Source organism: Aureococcus anophagefferens, assembly GCF_000186865.1.
Source record: "Aureococcus anophagefferens unplaced genomic scaffold AURANscaffold_7, whole genome shotgun sequence".
Lineage (NCBI taxonomy): Eukaryota > Pelagophyceae > Pelagomonadales > Pelagomonadaceae > Aureococcus > Aureococcus anophagefferens.
The window spans coordinates 1,901,103-1,921,096 of NW_008705567.1; the positions used below are offsets into that span (position 1 = coordinate 1,901,103).

The following is a 19,994-nucleotide window of genomic DNA, read 5'->3' on the forward strand; positions in this document are numbered from 1 at the left end:
GATTTAGGCTGTAGCCCGGTAAGTAGCTGCACTTTCGACGTCAACTATCTCGCGATCCCATAACTTGAAGCGCGTCACAGCAAATCGACACGATGATCAAGGCCATTCTTGCCTGCATGCTGGCCAGCGCCACGGCCTTCGTCGCGCCGGTGTCGAAGGTGGCGAGCTCCGTGAGCATGCGCGCCGTCCCCGAGGTCGCCTCGGCCATCTCCACGCTGCGCGTTGTCCGTGTCCCGGCTCGAAAAACGCCGCGGCCTAAAAGAGTCCACGCGTTGTTCCGACCCCGCCGCGCCGCGCGTGCCGTCGCCCGACCCCGTCGCGCCGCGCGTGCCGTCGCCCCGCGCGCTCACCGCGCCGCGCCGCGCAGGTCCGTCGCGGACCTCCCGACGCTCGTCGCTCCCACGGAGGGCGAGATCGGCGGTTTCATCGACTCCGGCCTTTTCGCCCTCTTCTTCGCCGTGTCCATCATCGGCGGCCTGCCGCTGCTGGTGTACCTGCGCCTCGCGTCGCTCGAGGAGTGAGCGCAGCGCGCGCTGACCGCAATTCGCGCCCTAAGTTTGCGACCGGCGCGGCGGCGGCGGCGCGGGGAGTGGAGGGCGGGCTCTAGCGACCGTCGCGACCGACGTCGCCCGAGGCCTCTGCGCGCCGACGGGCAACGACGACGTGGCACGCCCAGGAAGCGAGCGCTGCTTTTAAAAACGCGCCCTAGATGGTCTTCGAGACCGCGGCCTTGTGCGCGGCGTCCGGGAAGCCGATGTCGTTGCGCGTGTCGAAGCCCGCGTCGAAGGGCACGAGGCCGAGCTGGCGCGCGCGCTTGATGGCGCGCTTGACCTTGCGCTGGTACTTGGCGCAGAGGCGGCTCTGGTCTCGCTTCTGGATCATGCCCGCGTCGGAGACGAACTCGGCGAGCGCCGGCAGGTTGCCCGCGAAGATGTGCTCGGCCTGGACGATGTGGAAGCCCGCCTTCTTGTCGCAGCGCGGCCGGTCGCCGCGGTGGCCGTCGAGGCGCGCGTGCAACTCGTGGGGCCGCTCGCGGTCGTGGCGGTGGGCGACGAAGTCGTACTCGTCGGGCGACACGATGGAGCCCTGGCGCCGGCGCCGGAGCAGGTAGGTCATGTCCACGGGCGCGTCGCCGTCGTCCTCCGGCGCCGCGTCGTCCCAGCCCGCGCCGAGCGCCGAGGAGCCGTCCGCTTTTCCGCCGCGGTCGCCGTCGTCGGCGCGGGGCGGCGGTTCCGCGGGGTTCATCTGCACGTCGCCCAGGAGGGTCTCGCGCTCGAGGCCCTGGAGCACCGCCGTCCGGAGCGCCGGGCGGCCGCCGCGGTTCGAGAACCGGTCCGGCATGCCCCGCCCCCGGCCCCGGCCGCCGCCGCGGCCCGCCGGGGGGCTCCGGTCGCCGCCGCGGCCGCCGCCGCGGCCGCCCCGCCCGCCCGCGGGCGGGGCCGAGGCCGCCGCCGCACCGGGGGGCGCGTCGCCGCCGGGCGGCGTCGGCGCGTCGCCGCCGCCCGAAGAAAAGGGGCGCGACAGGCGCGCGGCGCAGGGGTTCGGCGACACCATCGGGCGCCGGGCGGCCGGAGCCACTGCGAGCCGGAAGAGGCGAGCGGAGAGCGCCATAGAGGTCGCCGTCGGCCGTGGTGGATCAGTAGATGCGGCCGTCTCGGTGCCGCTGGCAGACGGCATTCCTCATGCTGCCGGCCGCTGCAGCCCTGGGCGGACGCGGCGCCGCGGAGCGCTACCGCTAGAAACATGAGCATGCGCAAGATTGAAATCGTCCCCGTCGCGGAGGTAGCGCTGCCGGACGAAGACGTCGAGACCGGCGGCCTCGTCCCCCCGCCAGCGTGCAAGTTCAAGGAACCGACGCTGGACCTGCGCGCGGCGCGCATCGATGAGGTGCGAGCCATGATGCGGCGCGGCATGGAGTACGCCGAGGCGGTGACGCTGCACGCGGGATACTTCGGGGGCGAGAGCCGCATGGTGACGGTGGGATTGACGTTGCTTGGGATTGTAGCAATTCTGTTGGCTATATATTGGAACTTTGTCGTCAGCCTCTCTTCCCGCGGCGAGCACCTCCCTCGGGGCCTCTATGCTGCACGCGCCTTAGACGGCACCAAAGGTTTGGTCTGTGGCATTCTTCTACTGTGCCGACAGTATGAAAGCCCGCGCGGAACCATCACGACGCCGCGGTCGTCGACGCGCCGCCGCCGCAGGTACTTTTTGACCCTCCGGCGCCGCCGCGCCGCGCGCCACGTGTTCATCGTCATTGGCATTGTGTATGGTGCCACTACAATGGCCACTTCTGTCATGTGGTTCATTATCCCGCCCGACTGCCGCGTTCAGCAACAAGCTTCATCCACGCTGATGTTCGCCACGAATGGCTTCTTGGTCGCGGCCGCAGTCGAGGCCTATGCGATGCGGTACTCCGCGGCGACGTCAAGGCTCAAATTTGCTTGTGCTTTTTGGGCGTTGGGTTTCGGAGCAACTGCGTCGTTGGAACATTGCCGAAAACAAACTTTGATGAGAATTATTTTTTGGGCGTTTTTTGCAATTATTGCCGCAGCTCTCGGGATCTATCTGGAATATCGACGACGAAAAAATGAGCGCGACGCCGACCAGGTGGTGGCCGCCGACCGCTCGCGGTACGACGAGCTTTGGAAACGACTGACCCGCGGGCACGAGTTCGTCGCCAAGCTCGACGATCTCGAGACCGCCGTCGCGGGGGCGGTCGCGTGGGAAGCGACCCCTCTTCTGGCGCGACCGCCTGTCAACGGCCGACGGCCCTCCCTCGAGCCCAAGACGCTGCGGGCGAAAGCGTTGGAGAAGCTCGGATACGTGCGCAAGATCACGGGCAGCCGCAAGCCCATGCAGGTCGTCGACGACCTCCCCGTGTTGTTGGCGCAGGCCGCCGCGCTGAATCAGCACTTCCAGGGACTCGTCGCGGCGCGGGTCGGACGCGGCGAGCACCGCGTCGGCGCCATCAAGAGTCGGGCGCGCGCGATCGAGAAACTCTACCGGAGCTACAGGGGAGACGCGTCCCGCCTCGTGGACCTCGTGCGCACCATCTGCAAATTCGACACGCTCGACGACATGATCGCCTTCGTCGAGGCGCTCCGTGACTCGCCGCTCGTCGTCGTCGGCAGCAAAAATTCGTTGACGACGGCGTTCGACTCCAAGGAATCCGCGGGATACAGGAACATCAATCTGTCGGTCATCGTCGTCGACGCCTTCACGTTCAGCCACGGCCTCGAAGCGCACGTCTCCGAGCTCCAGCTCGGTCTCAAGTCGGTCGAGGCGCTTCGCGACGAGGCGGGCCACGCGAACTACATCGAGTGGCGCGACATCAAGGCGGAGTGAGCAGTAGAGGGGGAGAAGGCTTCTAATGTCACGGAGTCCAAGTTGAAGCGGCGTTTAACATATCCCGCCGGCGGGATATGCTAAGCGATGCCGATGGCATCCCTTACGTGCACCCCTCGAGGGTCAGGCGAGGAGGGGCCCGGACGCGAGGCAGAGGTTGCCCGGCGTCCAGGCGACGTCGAAGACGGGCGAGTCCGTGGTCTCGACGGCGTGGGCCGGCGCGACGTCGTCGCCCGCGGCCGCCGCGAGCGCGGCCGCGTCCCACACTTTCAGGCTCCGGTCGCGGCCGCTCGTCGCGACGGCGGCGCCGTCCGCGGAGAACTTGGCGACGTAGGCCGGCCCCCGGTGCGCCTTCGTCGAGCTGAGCTTGCGGCCGCTGTCGAGGTCCCAGAGGTGGAGGCCGCCGTCGAGCCCCGCGGCGGCCGCTTTCCGCCCCGACGGGCACGCGTCGCAGGCCGCGAGCGCGCCCGCGGCCCCGTCGAGCACGCGCGCGCAGCGGCGGCCCGGCCCGCCGGCCGCGCGCACGTCCCAGAGCCGGCACGTCTTGTCGTGGGACGCGGAGAGGACGTAGTGCGCGTTCGCGTGGAAGCAGACGGCGCTCACGTCGGCCCAGTGGCCCGCGAAGACCCGGAGCGGGTCCGCGCGGTCCGTGGCGAAGAGGCGCGCCGTGCGGTCGCCGCCGCCCGTGGCGAAGACGTGGCCCCCGGACGCCGCGCACCAGGCCACGGACCAGCACGGCGCGACGTGCGCCGCGTAGGAGCAGAGCGGCGCGCCCGACGCGCCCGGCCCGCCGCGGCCGGGCGCGTCGGCGTCCCAGAGCACGCAGCACCCGTCGCCGCCGCCGGAGAGCAGGTAGCGGCTCTCGGAGCTCCAGGCCAGCGCGTAGACGGGCCGGTCGTGCGCGACGAGCGCGGTCGTCGCGGCCTCCGCGTCCGAGGAGCCCGCGTCGTCGCCCGCGAGCTCGTCGACGCGCCAGAGCCGCAGGGACGCGTCGGCGAAGCCGCCGGCCAGCCGCGTCGCGTCGCGCGACGCCGCGCAGCAGCTCAGGCGCGCCGCGTCCGCGCCCGCGACGCGCGCGTCGAGCACCGTCGGCTTGAGCGCGTCGAGCGGCGCGCGGCCTCTGCCCACGAGGCCCGCGGGCGGCGGCGGCGCGAGGGGGCGCCGCGACCCGTCGCGCAGGAGGCCCCGCCCGTAGTCGTCGTCCCAGTCCGGCGCCGGCGCGCGGCCCGCGGGCGCGCCGCCGTCGAGCGCCTCGCTGCCGAGGAGCACGCCGAGCCGCGCGGGCGGCGGCGCCGCGCCCGCGCGCGCGGCCGCCGCGGCCTCGACCTCGTCGCCGCTCGTCTCCACGAGCGCCGCGGCCTCGCCGCGGCCCGGCGCCGTGCCGTCTAAAGTTACCTTCTCGTTGAAGACCTTGAGCACCGCGGCGTTGCCCGTCGACGTGAGGAAGTCGCCCAGCAGCGCCTGCGCGGCGCCGCTCAGCGGCACGACCCAGCGGCCGCCGCGGAGCCGCGCGCAGTAGGCGTCCTTCGCCGCGACGACGGGGCTCGTCACGAGCCGCAGCGCCTCGACCTCGGCGGCGAAGCGGTCCGCGTGCGACGCGCCCCACCGCTCGAGAAACGCGCGCGACGCGGGCTCGCCGCCGTCCTCGCCCGACGCCTCGGCCTCCGTCGCGACGACGACGAGGAAGCACTGCGCGAAGACGGGGAAGAGCGTCGCGCTCAGCTCGCAGCGCACGCTCTCGAGCGCGCCGCCCTCGACCCAGCGGTGGAACGTCTCGTAGGACGCGACGTGCAGCGCCGCCGTCTTCTCGTCGCCGACCTCGAGCGTGGTGGCGAGCATGGTGCAAGCGCGGCGGCGGTGCGAATAGCACCCGACGGCGCGCGGCGGGGTGCAGCAGCGCTCGACGGCGCCCGGCGGCGAGAGCGTCGATCCGACGGCGGCCGAGGTCGAGCCGCGAGATAGCCGCGCCAGCGCGCGACGCCAGCCCTCGAGCGCCGCGGACCGCGCGCGCCGCTCCGCCGCCTCCTACGACGACCTGGGGACCCGAGCGCACCATACTGGCTATTTCACTGGTTATGACATCCTGCCCTAGTCCAGACTCGGGTCTCCCCCGCGTCCGTTCTCGAAGCGCTGCTTGGCGAGCTCGTCGGCGGAGAACTGGAGGGCCTTGACCGACCGCTCGTCGTTGCCCTTGCACGTGATGCAGACCTTGGCCGTGTCGACTTCGACGATGGGCTGCAGCGCGCGCTCGCTGCCCTTCAGGCCGTCCTTGGCGCCCGAGAGGTAGATACCTGGCGAACGGTGGTGTCGCGGGCGCGCGGCGCGGGTCAACGGTGCCCCGGCGCGGTTTCCATGACGCGGGCGCGCGCCAGCGGAGAGCAGCGACAGCGAGCCGACGATCGCCGCGACCGCGGCGGCGACGCCCTGCCCGCCGAGGATCACCATTTTGGCGTAATCCAGCGCTTCCTCGACGGTTTCGGGCAGCGGCAGCGGGACGACGTCGTCCTCCTCGAGCCGCGCCCGGAAGGCGGCGTCGAAATCGATGTCGTCGTCGTCGCCGGCGCGCAGGGTGGTCTGGCGTCTCGTGGGCGCCGACGAGGCAGCGAGCGTCAAGCGTCGCGCCGGCGCCGACGAGGCAGCGGGAGCGAGCGCGACGCGTCGCGGCGCCTGCAGCGCCGTCGCCGTGGCGACGACGAATACGGCGCAAGCCAGCCTGCGAGAGCCCATCATCACGCGCTGCCACGAGTACGCGAGCTGCTGATGCTGTGGCAGCGCTTCGCTGAACCGATGGTGCCGCTCCGAAGCGCGATGTTGGGGCGATCCATGCGCCGCGTCAGGCGGCCGCCGCTCTGTCAGAGGCCCATCACGACGAACTTCCCCGGCGGCGGCTTCAAGAAGATGGTCGACAAGGTCCCGCTCGTCTGGTCGGCGTCGGCGGTCTACGCCGGCGTGGGCCTCGCGGCGTCGAGCTACTATTTGGTGACGCTCGACGCGTCGGAGGCGTGCTACAAGTGCCGGACGGACGCCTGGGGCGCGGCGCGCCAGCTCGAGGGTCTGGACGAGCTGCTGGGCTGGCTCGAGTGGTCCGCGATGGGCGTCGGCGCCGACGTCGCGCCGAAACTCGTCGCGGCGTTCGGCGCGGAGCGGTGCGCGGTGGCGGGCCTGGCGTCGGCCGTCGAGGACGTACGGTCGGCGTCGGCCGGCGCGCTGGCGGCGCTGACGCACGACGACGAGCTCGCGCGGCGCGTCGCGGCGTCGACGTGCGCCGTCGCGACGCTCGTCGACGAGCTCGAGCGCGTCGCGGACCCGCCCGCGAGCCCGTCGCGCGCGGCGACGCCCGAGGCGCTGGACGCCGCGGAGCACTGGGCGGACCTCTACGCGCGGCGCGTCGCCGTGCTCGTGTCCCTGGGGAATTTGACGCGCGACGCGGCCGGCGTGCTCGCGTCTGACGATGATTTAGCACCACGGCTCGCGGACGCGCTCTTCGTGCTGCTGGAGTCGCTCCGGGACGCGCGCGAGGCCACGGACGCCGCGGCGGCGGCGCCGGCGCGTGTGCGGGGGGCGCCCAGGGGCCGCGACGCGCCGCCGCCGTCGCGGCTCGGCTCCTGGGCGGCGGACCTCCACGAGTCCGTGCTCCGCGACATGATCGCCGAGCTCGAGGCGTCGGCGCTCCTCGTCGCGCACCACGTCGCCGACGCGCCGAAAGGCGCGGCGGCGCTCCGGGGCCGGCCCGGCGCGCTCCCGCTGCTCGCGGATTTGGCGTGGGCCGAGGACGCGGACGTCGCGCTCCACGCGAACTTCGCCTTGTACCGCGCGCTCGGCGGCGATTCCGCGGAGGCCGCGGCGCTCGACGCGCCGCCGCCGGAGCTGGGCGTCGCCGCGGGGCTCGACGCGCGCCGCGCGCTCGCGCTGTCGCGCGCGCTCGACGCGTTCGCGCCCGCGCCGCTGGCCTTCGCGGCGGGCTGGGGCGCGCTGCGCCGCGCCTGGGTCCACTCGACGTCCCAGGAGGCCTTCCTCAAGGCCGCGGGCTTCTCGCTCCCGCGCGCGGCCGCGTCCGCGGCCGCCGCGACGGCCGCGGCGTCCGCGGCGCTCACGGCGCTCTACGGCGCGCGCGGCTTCCGCTACGAGGCGCGCCGGTCCTTCTTCGCCGAGGGCGACGCGGCCCAGATCGCCCTGAGCGCGACGGTCGTGTCCGCGGACCTGGCCGTGCTCTTCGTCGCGCTCCGCGTCGCGCCCTTCTGCGTCTTCCCGTTCCTCGTCGCCAACGTCCTCGCCTAAACTTACCTAGGGGTCCTCCCGGATGCGCGCCGTCCCGCGCAGGGACATGATGGTCCCGAAGTAGAGGCGCACGACGTCCTGCCAGAGCACCCGAACGGGGATGGGTAGGTTGAACGTGACGAGGTGCGCGGGGCCCCAGCAGCACAGCGAGTCCCGCCAGAGCAGCGGCAGCTGCTGCTCGACGCGCGCGCGCGCGCCGGACGCGCCGAGGCCCTCGGCGAGCGCCGTGAACGACAAAAAGATGGACAGGAAGACGGGCGCGCTGAAGGCCTGGTCGAGCCCGACCTTGACGACGGTGTGCCGGATGTCGTAGCGCGCCCAGAGGCGCTCGGCGATCGGGTGGTACGCGTGCAAGAACGGCGCGTGGATCAAAATGGCGAAGGCCGTCAGCCGCGCCGTGCGCGGCGCGTCGTAGGGCTGCTCCGCGTCCTCGAGCCGCTGGCGCGTGGCGTCCGCGCCGACCATCAGCAGGCCCGACGTCGTGCACTTTGTTGTGAGTGGTCGTCGTTCGAGCGCGAGGAGGTATGCCTTGACGAAGCGGGATTGCTGCAGGCGCTGCAGGGCTGGTCGCAGCATGCTCATATCGACTGCCTCACAAAATCGATCGCAAAAGGCAACCCTCGATGAGATGGTTCAACCAGCCAGAAGTTGAAGGCTGGGGCTGCGTATGACCATCGGATAGTCTACTTTTTGCTCAATGGCGCCCATGGCCGTCGTCGGCGCGCAGGGCGCGAAGTACGTCGAGAGCGACGAGATGCTCCTGCGCGTGTGCTCAGGCAAATCGCTCAGCCTGGCCAAGGTCGTCGAGGCCGCCGCCTGCGACGCGGCCAGCGGGACCTACACCGACGACCAGGGGCGTCTCGCGCTGCACCACGCCTGCGCGCACGACCAGGTCACGGTGGAGATCCTCGCGGCGACGCCCGGGGACCGCTTCGCGAAAGATATCTCCGGCGACGCGCCGGTCGACCTGCTCTGCCGGAACCCGGCCGCGACCGCCGCCGCGCACGCGTCGTGCCTCGCGGGCCGCGACGACCGCGTGGCGGCCGACTACGGGTCCCTCCTGCACTACTGGGCGCTCTGCGCCTGCGCGACGCCGCACCTGCTCGCCGCGGCGGCCGCGCGGTCGCCGGCGGACCGCGACGCGCGAGGCCTCACGCCGCTCCACTGCCTCTGCTCGAACCGGTGCGTGAGCGCGCCGCTCCTCGCGGGCCTCTTCGCTTTAGAAGACGCGGCGGCCTGGGCCCTCGCGGGCGACGCCGAGGGCTGGACGCTGTGCCGGAAACAACCAGTGGAATGGCCCTGTCCAGCAAAACTTTAAACCTCTCTATCTCGGTCAAATCGATGTCGATTCGGCTGATTTTTGGACGAGTCGTTTTCTCTCGGCGAGTTCAATATTTTTGTTTCCTGCTCAGGCTGGACGCCGCTCCACTACCTCTGCGCGAACGCCGGCGCGCCGCCGGCCGCGGTCGCGGCGCTCGCCGCCTTCGCGCCCGCCGCGGCCCTCGCGACGGACGACGAGGAGGGCATGGCGCCCGCGCACGCGCTCGCGCTCAGCGACGCGCTCTGTGGAGTCGACCACGTCGACGCGCTGGTCGGAGCCGCGGGCGACGGCGCGCTGCGCGTCGCCGACGGCGCGGGCCGGCGCCCGGCCTACTACGCGGCGAAGCGCGGCCCCGGGGCCGCCGCCGCCTTCGACGCCGACGGCGCCGACGGCCGGCGGCGGCGGCGCGAGCTCCGCGACGACGGGTTCACCGTCGTCCGCGTCGGCGAGCGCGCCGCGGCGGAGCTCGCGCGCGAGACGTCCGCGGTCCTCGACCACTGCCTCGCGGCGCCGGACCTCGACGTCTTTGGCACGATCCGCACGCCGGACAACCGCTACGACGTCAAGGCCGCGCTCACGCCCAAGCTCCGGGCCGTCCTCGCGGACCTCGCGGCCGATCTGCCGTGGCTCGCCGCCGCGCCCGTCACGCAGCTCTCGGCGGTGCACAGCGACCCGGGCGCGCCGCTCCAGACGCCGCATTCGGACACGTGCTTCATCCGCGACGACGCGCCGCGGCTCTACACGGCCCTCGTCGCGCTCACGCCCGTCTCTCAAGAGCGCGGGCCTGTGTGCAAATCAACCACTGGAACGCCCTGTCCAGCAAAAACTTCAAACCTCTCGAGCTCGATCAAATCGAAGTCGATTCGGCTGATTTTTGGACGAATCGATTGCTCTCGTCAAGTTCTCGAAGCACAATTGAAGAGTCTGGTCCGAACCGTTCAATTACGCGCCCATTGAATTCGGGTTGAAGATTTGATTTGCACACAGGCACGGGCCGACGGCGGTCTGGCCCGGCACGCACGGCGCGGACTTCCACGCGCTCTCCGACGCGGACCGCCTCGCGCGCCTCCGCGACGGCCGGCAGCTGGCCATCTGCCCGCTCAAGCCGGGCGAGGGCATCCTCTTCGACGCGCGCCTCTTCCACCGCGGCGGGCGCAACGCGACCGCGGCGGACCGCCGGTCGCTCCTCTCCGTGTCGCTCCAGGCCGGCGGCGGCGACGCGGCGTCGCCGGCGGCCCACGCGGGCACGACGGACTCCATCTTCGCCGCCTACCGCGACAAGTACCGCCTCGGCGACTTCGCCGCGGCCGAGGCGTAAGTTGACCAAGTTATTGAAGGGGATGCGCGCTCGACTGAGCGCCCTTTGGCCGTAAGTTGAACCAGTCCTTGAAGACGTGTTGCATCACCCAGCGCTTGTGAGAGTGCGGGCAAGCAGGCATGCACATGCTGCTGCGCCGCTTCGCGCACGTGCACGCGCACCCGCTGCGACGACTCGCGACGGAGACCCAGAGCTCGCGCCACCTGCTCCTCGAGGCGACGGCGCGGCAGCTCAAGGGCGAGGTCCCCCAGGCCGAGGAGCTGGCGCGCGCCGCGCTCGACGCGCTCGACGCCGACGACGTCGCGGCGCGCGTCGACGCGTGGACCTTCCTCGGGAAGCTCAGCCAGCTCCAGGGCAAGTTCGGCGACGCCGAGGCGTTCTTCCGCGACGCGCGCGCCGCGCAGCCGGCAGCGGAGGGCTTCCACGCGACGTCGCTCCTCGCGCGCGCGCTGCGATCGCAGGGCCGCGACGCCGAGGCCCTCGCCGAGTACCGCGCGGCCGTCGACGGCCTCGAGGCGACGCGGGGCTGGGCCGACGGCGCGACGAACCACGCGGCCGCCGCGCTCTCCGGGCTGCTCGGCGACGGCGGCGACCTCGCGGAGGCCGAGGCGCTCCAGGGCCGGGCCGAGGCCGGCCTCGAAAGCGCCTTCGGCCCGGCGGACCCGCGGACGCTCGCGGCGCGCGTGGAGCGCGCGCGGCTCGCGGGGCGCGGCGGGCGGAAAAACGACGCGCGCGAGATCCTCGCGGCGGCGATGGCGGACCTCGACCCGCGCCACCCGGCCTACCGCGCGGCCATGGCGGTCGAGGCGGAACTAGACTCGTAACGTATCACGCGACGCCCGACGCGTGCGGTGCTCGTCGTCGATGGACCAGTGGCCTTCGGAGGAGAGGAACTCGACGATGTGCTCGACCTGGTTGCGGTCCATGGCGAGCGAGCTCGCGACGGAGTTGACGTGCGCTCGCTGTTCGAGGGCCGCGAGGATGGCCAGCGCGTCCTGCTCGGCGACGCGCGCGAGCGGCCCCGGGGAGCACTGGTGGCCCGCGCCGCGCCGCCCCTCTTGGCCGTCCGAGCACAGGCCCGCGCCTTCGGCCGAGCAGCCCGACACGCCGACGGCGTTCTCCGGGAAGTCGATGAGGGCCGCGCGCGGGAACGCGGCGCGGTAGCGGCCGAGCTTGACGCCGTGGCGCGCGCCCCTGGACGCTTCGCCGTCGACGTCGCCCTGGTAGGGGGCGTTCGTCATGCCCACGAGGAGCACGTCGGGGTCGAAGCCGATGCGCTGCAGGAACTCGATGGCGGGCTCCGAATAGTTCCGCTGGAACTGGTCGTCGTTGTCGAACCTGCGGCGGCGGCGGTCGTCCGGCGGCGGCGGCGGCCCCGGACGCGGCGGCCGCGAACAGCAGGAAGGTCGCGTTGTTCTTCGCGCTGCGCGCGAGGAACGAATTGCCCTTGTCGCCGTCGAGCTTGAAGACGTCGGCGTAGTGGCAGCCGCAGAGCAGCGTCGTCATCCGCTCCGCGAGGTACGAGTTCGCGTCCGCGAAGACGCGCGCGCTTTGCGGCAGATTGGCGAGCTGGAAGCGCCACGGTCGATAGGGCTGCGTGCGATTGAGGACCGCCGCGTACGCGTCGCCGACGCACGCCCAGTTGTAGCGCGTGAGCGTGCACCACGCGTGGTCTCGCTCGCCGACACGACGTCGTAGTTCTCCCGCATCCTCCCGGGCGGAAACAAGCGGAACGCGTGCTTGATGTCGTGCAGGCTCTGGACCCTGGACCACGCGGGCGTCCCGTCGCCGGCGCCCCACAGCCGATCCGGGGTCCACGCGGCCGGTTCGCGATGCTCCTCCTTCGCGGCCGCGTGGTGCGCGTGGCTGCCGTGCTTGGACGTCGACGCGCTCTTGTGCTCCGTCTTCGCGGCTGCGTGGTGCTTGGACGTCGACGCGCTCTTTTTGGCCGCCGCGACGTGCAGCGCTGCGATCACGACGACGACGGTCGCATGCAACGGACCATCTTGTCACCATAATATTTTGGGCAGCCTTCACGGTTCAACCAAACGATGTGTGCACTTTTTTACTACGATTTCTCGTACTTGACGGCGTTCGCGACGTCGGCCTCGGCCTTGGGCTTGTGCTCCGCGATCCACACGTAGGGGCAGCCGTTCGCCTCCGCGTCGTCGACGGGCCCGGACTCGATGAGCGCGAGGCCGAGGCGCGCGTGCGTCGACATGACCTGGAAGAGGGAGATGGCCCAGCCCTTGTTCTCGAAGAGGATCGCCGCGACCTGCATGTTCGTGCGGAGCATGACGACGAGCACGTAGGGCATGCGGTTGTAGAAGCCCTGGTCTCCCACGGCGTCGAGCTCGCCCGTGCGGCGCATGCGCGCGACGTCGCGCGCGGACGGCATCTTGCGCTTCAGCCAGTTGTCGTAGGGCATGTAGCCCAGGAGCCAGGGGAAGGCGCGGTAGTCGTCGCCGCCGACGCCCAGCGCCGCCGCCGCGGCCTTGAGCCCCGCCTCGTCGCCCTCGGCGAGCGCGTTCCAGAGCCGGCAGTAGGCCGCGCGGAAGTCCCGGGGCACGGCGACGTGGAGCCCGTGGTCGATGAGCACGAGCTCGCACTTGGCCTTGGTTTCGGGCTTCGGCGCCACGATCAAATTCCCGGGGTGGAGGTCGCCGTGGACGTAGCCGTGGAGGAAGATGCACTCCGCGAAGGCCTCGAGCAGGCCCAGGGCCACCGCCACGGGCGTCGCGCCCATGTCGCGGACGGCGGCGCCGTCCGTCGGGCGGCAGCCCGCGACGCGCTCCATGGCCAGCAGGCCCGTGTTCGACAGGCCCCGGATCACGCGCGGCGCGCGGACGGACGGCAGGTCGCCGAGCATGAATCCGGACCGCTTCACCGCGACGCCCGCGCCCGGCCGCGCGCGCGCCAAAAACCCGCCGAGCTTCTCGCACTGCGCCGCCTCGTTGGTGAAGTCGAGCTCCTGCTCGATGGACTCCGTGATGAAGGCCTTGACCCACGTGAAGTCCACGTTCTTGAACACCGCGCCGACGAGCGTCGTCACCCACCCGAAGAGGCTCAGGTCCTTCTCCATCGTCGCGCCGACGTCGGCGTGGCGCACCTTGAGCACGATGTTCGCCGGGGCGCCGAACTTCGCGGCGGCCTCGGGCGTGAGGACGGCGCCGTGGACCTGCGCGACGGACGCGGCCGCGAGCGGCCGCTCGTCGACGCTCGCGAGGACGGCGTCGCGGCCGCCGGGGAGGCCGCCGTAGGCCTTGGTCAGCACGGCGTCGACGGCGGCCCAGGGCCGCTCGGGCGCGCCGTCCTGGAGCGGCCGGAGCGCGTCCGTGATCTCCTTGGGCAGCATCTTCGTCTGCGACGCCAAGATCTGCCCGAACTTGATCTGGAAGCCGCCGTTCTTCTCGAAGAGCTCGAGCAGCTCTGCGCCCGTCTTCTCGTGGAGGGCGCGCAGCTTGTCGTCGCGCTCCTTGCCCGTCGACGCCTTGTCCGTCTCGTGCTTCTTGTACGCCGCGGCGATGGACGCCGTCGCCGTCAGCGTCCGCGTCGTCCGCCCGAGGCCCCCGAGCCAGCCCAGGGGCAGCCCGCCGAGGTAGAGGCACATGTCGCAGGTGCCCCCCAGACTCCCGCAGCACCAGGTCGATTCGTCCTCGTCGAGGAACGCGTCGTCGTCGTCGGGCGCCGGCGCCGGCGCGGCCGCGGCGGCCTCGGGCGCGGCCTCGGGCGCGGCGGGCGCCGCGGCCGCGACCTCGGGCGCGGCGGGCTCCGCGGCGGGCTCCGCGGCTTCTGGGGCCGGCGCCGCGGCGGGGTCGAGGCCCTTGCCGACGGTGATCCAGCCGGCCAGGGGATGGGTCAGGCGCCCGCGCTCCTTGCCCTCGGGCAGCGTCGCCGTCTCCTCGATGCGCACGAGCGTCCCCTTCGCGAGCTCCTCGACCTTGGCCGAGTCCATGCGGGCCTCGGCGCGGACGAGGGCGCCATTCTTGCCCGTCACCGTGAACCAGCCCGACATTGTCCACTTGTGGGTGGTGGCCACGACTGGGCTGCCGAGTTTCATCTTGGCCGAGGTTGCAGACAAGTTGACGGGCAACGATTTGCCACAGCTCGCCCTCGTCACGCCGCGCGCGCGCCGACGCGGTGTGCGCGCCGGCAGCGATGGCGCGCCGGAGCAGCCCGGATCCGGTCATCACCGTGCAGCGAGCGAAGCGCAGCGGCGCGAAGAGCGGCGGCGGCGCGTCGTACTCCGCCGTCGCCATCGTCGCGGCGATCATCATGCTCCAAGGCGCCGCGACGCTCGTGCTCCACGGCAAGTGGCACGCCGCGGGCCACGGCGCGCACCACTCCCTCGAGGAGGAGCACGACGCGCCGCCCGTCGCGCCGGTGAAGAAGCACTTTTCGCCGCCGCAGCCGCCGGCGCCGGCGCCGCCGCCGCGCGACGCGCCGCCGAGGCGGATCGTCAAGGACGCGGCCGCGCCGCGGCCGCCGCCGCCGCCGAGGAAGAAGGCGCCGCCCGTCAAGGACATCTGGCGGCCGCCGAAGAAGATCCCGCCGCTGAAGCCGCCGCCGCGGCCGCCGCTGCCCGAGCTCGGCGACGGCGTCGCGCTCCCGGCCGGCCACGCGGCGCGCGCGCGCCTCGCGGACGCGGACGTGCGGTCGCGCCCGCCGCGGGCGTCGACGGTCGACAACCGCGCCCAGGCGGCGGCCGTGCTCGGCCCGCGCGCGGCCGCCGGCGGCTGGCCGCGCGAGTCGATTTTCATCTCGATCGCGTCGTACCGCGACCCGGAGTGCGCCAAGACCGTCGCGCGGGCCTACGCGCGCGCCGCGTCGCCGGAGCGCGTGTTCTTCGGCATTTACCAGCAGAACAACGCGTCCGTGGACGTCGACTGCGTCGCGGGGTTGGCGGATCTCGTGGCCTGCCCCGACCACCCCGTCTGCGGCCGCCTCGACCAGCTCCGCGTCCACCGCGTGGACTGGAAGCAGACGCTGGGGCCGACGATCGCGCGCCACCTCTCGGAGAAGTTCTACCGCGGCGAGACGTACGTCATGTCCTTCGACTCGCACACGAACTTCGCGCGGGGCTGGGACGACGTCGCCATCGACATGTTCAAGCGCATCGGCAACCCGCGGGCCATCATCACGACGTACCCGGCGTCCTACTCGGCGACGAAGAGCAGCGAGAAGTGGCAGGACGTCGACGCGTCGGGGCCCTGCCTGCCCTGCCGGAGGACCGACGACCAGGCGTCGATCGACGTCAAGGTGCTGTCGAGCTCGCAGATGTCGATCTGCCGCACGCGGCGGGTGCAGGTCGGCCGGACGACGTCCTTCAAGCACGACGTGAACCACATGAAGCGGCCGGGCCAGCCGAACCTCGTGCCGTTCCTCGCCGCGGGGTTCAACTTCGCGAACGGGAGCCGCGTGCTCGAGGTGCCCTACGACGCGCACTCCCTCTTCCTCTTCGACGGCGAGGAGACGTCGCTCGCGGTGCGCGCGTGGACCCACGGCTACGACTTCTACCACCCGGACCGCGACGTCGTGTCGCACCTCTACATCCCGTCGAAGTCGCCGCTGCGGCCCGTGTTCTGGACCGACGACTGGGACCTGCGGAGCCGCATCCAGTTCTGGACCATGCTCCGCGTCAACTACCTCCTCGGGCTCCACGACCTGCTCGACTACTGGGTCGACGCGGCGCTCATCGACCTCCGCGACGCGAAGCGCTACGGCTGCGGCTCGAAGCGGAGGGCCGTCGACTACTGGGGCTACGTGGGCGTGACGCCGGACCGCGACGGCGCGGAGTGGTCCCCGGGCCGCTGCGACGTCTTCTCGACCACGGGGCTGCCGTCCTTCCCCGTCGACGAGCGCGGCGCGCACAACGACTACGACGCCTACGCCGACGCGTTCCCGAAGGCGGAGATGCTCGAGGCCGCCGTCGACGCCAAGTACGACGCCCAGGCCGCGCGCATGCCCCGCGGGAGGTAGGTAACACGGTCTTTTTCTTTTCCTGAGTCCCGGTGTCGCCACATGAGGCCGCTGAGCCTGAGTCCGAGTCGACGCCCACTCGCAGCTTGGCGCGCCCGCCACCATCGAACGACCTCTGGGTCGCTGTTATCCATTGTGACGCTGTCGAGCAGCACCCCCCAGGCACTTTCTAAGCTGTTTGCGGGAGGGCGTGCGGCTTCATCCTGGATGTTGCCGTTCAACATCTGCTCAATAGGCCTCTCAATCCGCCGCCTCTCGGAGAGCACCCCGCCGCCACACAGGAAACAGTCGACGACGCGACCGCGAGCGCCGCATCGCACGAGCCGCCGCAGATCCACGCTTCCGTTGCAGGACCGCACCGCCGCGCCGCCAGAAGTTATGGCCGAGGAGTCCAAGTACGCCGGCGGGGCGACGTCGCTGACGGACCTGCGCGAGCTCGTCGAGCGCCAGGACCTGAAGATCGAGGCGCTGACGGCGCTCGTCCGCGCGCAGCAGATCACCATGGACCGCCTCCTCCGCGCCGTCGAGAAGGGCGCGCCCGTGCCCGCCGGCGCGGCGCACCCGATCCCGTCGCCTTTTCCGTCCATGCCTCTGGCGCCCATCGACCTGGCCGCGCCCGCGGGCCTCGCCGCCTACGGGGCCTCCGCCTACGGGCCGCCGACCTACGCGTCGGCGCCGACCATGCCCGCGCCGAGCCCCTACGGGAGCGCCTACGGCTCCGCGCCGCCGCCGGGCAACGGCTACGCGCCCGCGACCGGCCCGGACCCCGCGGCCGCGCGGCGCATCGAGGCCGAGGCCCTCGCGAACGCGCGCTTCGAGGAGCAGCGCCAGGCGGCGGCGCGCCGCGAGGCGGAGCGCGCGGCCGCCGCCGAGGCCGAGGCCGAGCGGCAGCGCGCCGCGCGCGAGCGCGCCGAGGCCGCGCGGCGCCTCGAGCAGCAGCAGCTCGAGGAGCGCCTCGCGATCCAGCGCGCGGAGGCGGAGCGCGTCGCGGCCGCGCGCCGCGCGGAGGAGGAGGCGAAGCGCGCCGCCGAGGAGGCCGAGGCCTTCCGCGTCGCCGAGGAGAAGCGCGTCAAGCAGGAGAAGCTCAACGCGTCGCGCAAGGCCGCGCTCGACGGCCTCCTCGGCGACGACGACCCGGGCGAGGACAGCCTCTTCGGCTCCTCCGTGACCAAGGCCGACACGGCGTCCCTCTTCGACTAGGGCCGGACCGGCGCGTCGCGGGGACGGGGCCGCGATCGAACATAATAAAAATATCAGCGACGAGCGCCCGGCGGCGCGCCGGCCGGGCAGGCGCCGGGGATACGTCCAGGCACGCATCACGATCACCGTCTCCGCGTCGGAGTCGCCAAGCGTACATCATCATCGACGAGCCTTTTCACCAGTTGAGGTCAACTTGAGGTGAATCTGTGTGATTGATGCATCGGCTCGACACAACCCATCCGTCAGACACCATCCTCGTCACAGGCTGCCGAACCGTGCAGTCGCAGCGAGAGAGCAACCGATGCAGGCGCACGAGATGGAAGACGACGAGACGCAGGAGCACGCGATGCAGGACGACGAACCGCAGGGCCTCACGCTGCCCGACGCCGTGCTCTCCGAGGTCTTCGCCGCCGGCGGCTTCGTCGTGCGCGCGCGCGGCGCGCTGATCAGCCGCGACTGGCGCCACGTCGCCGTCGACGAGGCGGCCTGGCGCGGCGAGTACGCCCGCCGCTGGTGGCAACACGGTACGGCTGGTGACGAGCACGATCCGATTGAGACGCCGTCGTGGTGGCGCGCGGCGTTCGGTACGAGGATCGCGAGCGAGCGGGCCGCGACGGAGCTCTTCGCCGCGCTGCTGGGCCCGGGCGGCGAGCTGCCGCTGTCGCGGAGCTGCGTGGCGCGCGACCTCGAGGCCCTCGTCGAGGCGGCGCCGGCGCTGCTTTTGGAGCTGCTCGCGACCGTCGGCGCGCTCGCGGGCGACCGCCACTGCGTGAACCAGTTCGCGGGCGTCGTCGACGCGGACAACCCGCACCTCGGCGGGCCCTGGAACTTCCCGTGCCGCTTCATCCGGAAGCCGCCGACGCGCGACGTGTTCCGCTACGCGGCCTTTTTGCGGGCCGTGCCGGGCCGCGCGGCGGAGCGCGTCGTCCGCGCGCTCGAGATGCCGCGCGCGCGGGATGAAGCGGCCGCGGAGCGCGCGGCGTGCCACGCGGGCGCCGCCCTCGCCCGGGCCTCGGGCCTCTGCTGCGCCGGCGCCCGCGTCGACACCTTCGAGGCCGGCCTCCGGAACGTCGCCGGCGCGCTGCGCGTCTTCTTCGACGACGCGGGCGTCTCGCGCGAGCTCGCGCGGCTCGCGGACCTCGCGCGTTCGAGCGCGGAGGCGGAGGCGGCTCCGGGCGGGGACGACGTCGCGCGGGAGCTGCGGCTCATGACCGCCGTCGAGCGGCTCCTCTTCGACGGCGCGGATCCCGCGCGGCCGCCGCTCCGGGGCAACCGCGGCGACTACTACGACGCGGAGAACTCGCTCGTCGACGCGATTTTAGAGCGGCGGCTGGGCATCCCCATCTCCATCGCGTCCGTCTTCGTCGCCGTCTGCGTCCGCGCGGGCGTCCGCGACGACGCCATCGCGCCCGTGAACGCGCCGGGCCACTTCCCGTGTGGAATTCAAATCTTCAACCCGACTTCAATGTGCGCATATGCGACAGTTTCGACGCAAGCTCTTCGGCTGTGCTTCGAGAACTCGACGAGAGCAATCGATTCATCCAAAAATCAACCGAATCGACTCCGATTTGACCGAGCTAGAGAATTTCAAAGTTTGGTCAGGACCACCCAAACCAGTGGTTGAATTCCACACAGGCCACTTCCTGCTCCGCTACGAGCCCGCGAATTTATTTCTGGACGTCTTCGCGCGCAGCGGCAACCCCGCGGCCTGCACGCTCGACCGCCGCAGCGTCGAGGGCTTCATCGCGGGGCACAACGGCCTGTCCCTCTCGCACGCGCGCGCGTCGCTCGACGCCGCGCTCCGCTCGCGCCCGACGCCGGCGGACGTCTGCCGGCGGGCGCTGCGCAACCTCGCGGCGATCTACGACGACGATCCCTGCGGCTCGCTCGTCACGTGCTCGCTCGCGGCGGCGCTCGAGGACGCGCCGGGCGCCGCGGCGATCAGCCCGCTCACGGCGGCGATCCGCTGCAAGCTCGCGCTCGCGGACGGCGGCTACGACCGCGGCGCGACCCACGACCGCGACCGCGTCCTCGTGCTGGCCGGGTCCCTGCGGCGCGACCTCGACGCCGTCGGCGCGCTGATGGCCGGCGACGTCCCCGCGGACCAGCGCCACGCGCTCGGCCGCGTCCTCGCGGTCGCGCGCGCGCACCTCGCCAAGTTCTCGCCGCCCTTCGAGGACGCCGAGCCGCCGTAGACAACATACGCGGCGTGCGGGCGGACGTCGGAGACGCGTGCATCGGACGTCGCGCGGGGCGTGCGGCGCGCCGCGGCCGCGGACGTCCACGTGCGCCGCGCCTTGAACGCATCAGACCTGCCTTGAACCTACAGCTCGCACTCGTCCGCGCCGCGACGCCGAATCTGATCGCTGCGAGCCGACCATGGGGCTCTTCGGCAAGCGCGCGCCGGCCGTGGACCCCGACGCGCACATTGGCAAGACGAGCGCCGAGATCCTGGCGCTGCCGCAGCTCCAGATCCAGTTCGCCTGCATCGTCCTCGTGCACGTCCTCGCCTACGTCGCCTTCAGCAGGAAGGACTCCTACTTCCACAGC

The 19,994-nt window shown here is 72.1% G+C and overlaps 5 protein-coding genes across 5 annotated transcripts in view; 2 read left to right on the forward strand and 3 right to left on the reverse strand.

The window, feature by feature from the left end:
- Positions 1 to 705: 705 nt before the first annotated feature.
- On the reverse strand, positions 706 to 1,611 carry AURANDRAFT_63679 (hypothetical protein; the record flags this gene model as incomplete). Its single annotated transcript, XM_009038002.1, has 1 exon — positions 706 to 1,611. One exon carries the CDS (start codon positions 1,609 to 1,611, stop codon positions 706 to 708), a length of 906 nt encoding a protein of 301 aa, XP_009036250.1.
- A 1,860-nt stretch (positions 1,612 to 3,471) lies between these two features.
- Positions 3,472 to 5,187, reverse strand: AURANDRAFT_63680 (hypothetical protein; the record flags this gene model as incomplete). Its single annotated transcript, XM_009038001.1, has 1 exon — positions 3,472 to 5,187. One exon carries the CDS (start codon positions 5,185 to 5,187, stop codon positions 3,472 to 3,474), a length of 1,716 nt encoding a protein of 571 aa, XP_009036249.1.
- Positions 5,188 to 6,135: 948 nt separating this feature from the next.
- On the forward strand, positions 6,136 to 10,265 carry AURANDRAFT_71510 (hypothetical protein; the record flags this gene model as incomplete). The annotated part of the gene is made up of 4 exons (XM_009037942.1): positions 6,136 to 7,614; positions 8,309 to 8,927; positions 9,039 to 9,735; positions 9,935 to 10,265. 4 exons carry the CDS (start codon positions 6,136 to 6,138, stop codon positions 10,263 to 10,265), a joined length of 3,126 nt encoding a protein of 1,041 aa, XP_009036190.1.
- Positions 10,266 to 12,732: 2,467 nt separating this feature from the next.
- AURANDRAFT_11057 (hypothetical protein) lies at positions 12,733 to 13,833 on the reverse strand (the record flags this gene model as incomplete). The annotated part of the gene is made up of 1 exon (XM_009038000.1): positions 12,733 to 13,833. A coding segment is annotated over one exon (1,101 nt), but the record flags the coding sequence as incomplete, so codon positions are not given.
- A 590-nt stretch (positions 13,834 to 14,423) lies between these two features.
- AURANDRAFT_63683 (hypothetical protein) overlaps positions 14,424 to 19,994 on the forward strand; it is a gene marked incomplete at both ends in the record, with an annotated part of 6,058 nt that continues 487 nt past the window's right edge. Inside the window, 5 exons of the mRNA XM_009037943.1 lie at positions 14,424 to 16,240; positions 16,577 to 17,428; positions 17,709 to 18,880; positions 19,080 to 19,579; positions 19,818 to 19,946. Of these exons, the coding sequence (XP_009036191.1) occupies positions 14,424 to 16,240; positions 16,577 to 17,428; positions 17,709 to 18,880; positions 19,080 to 19,579; positions 19,818 to 19,946 (4,470 nt within the window). The remainder of the gene's footprint in view (positions 16,241 to 16,576; positions 17,429 to 17,708; positions 18,881 to 19,079; positions 19,580 to 19,817; positions 19,947 to 19,994) is intronic.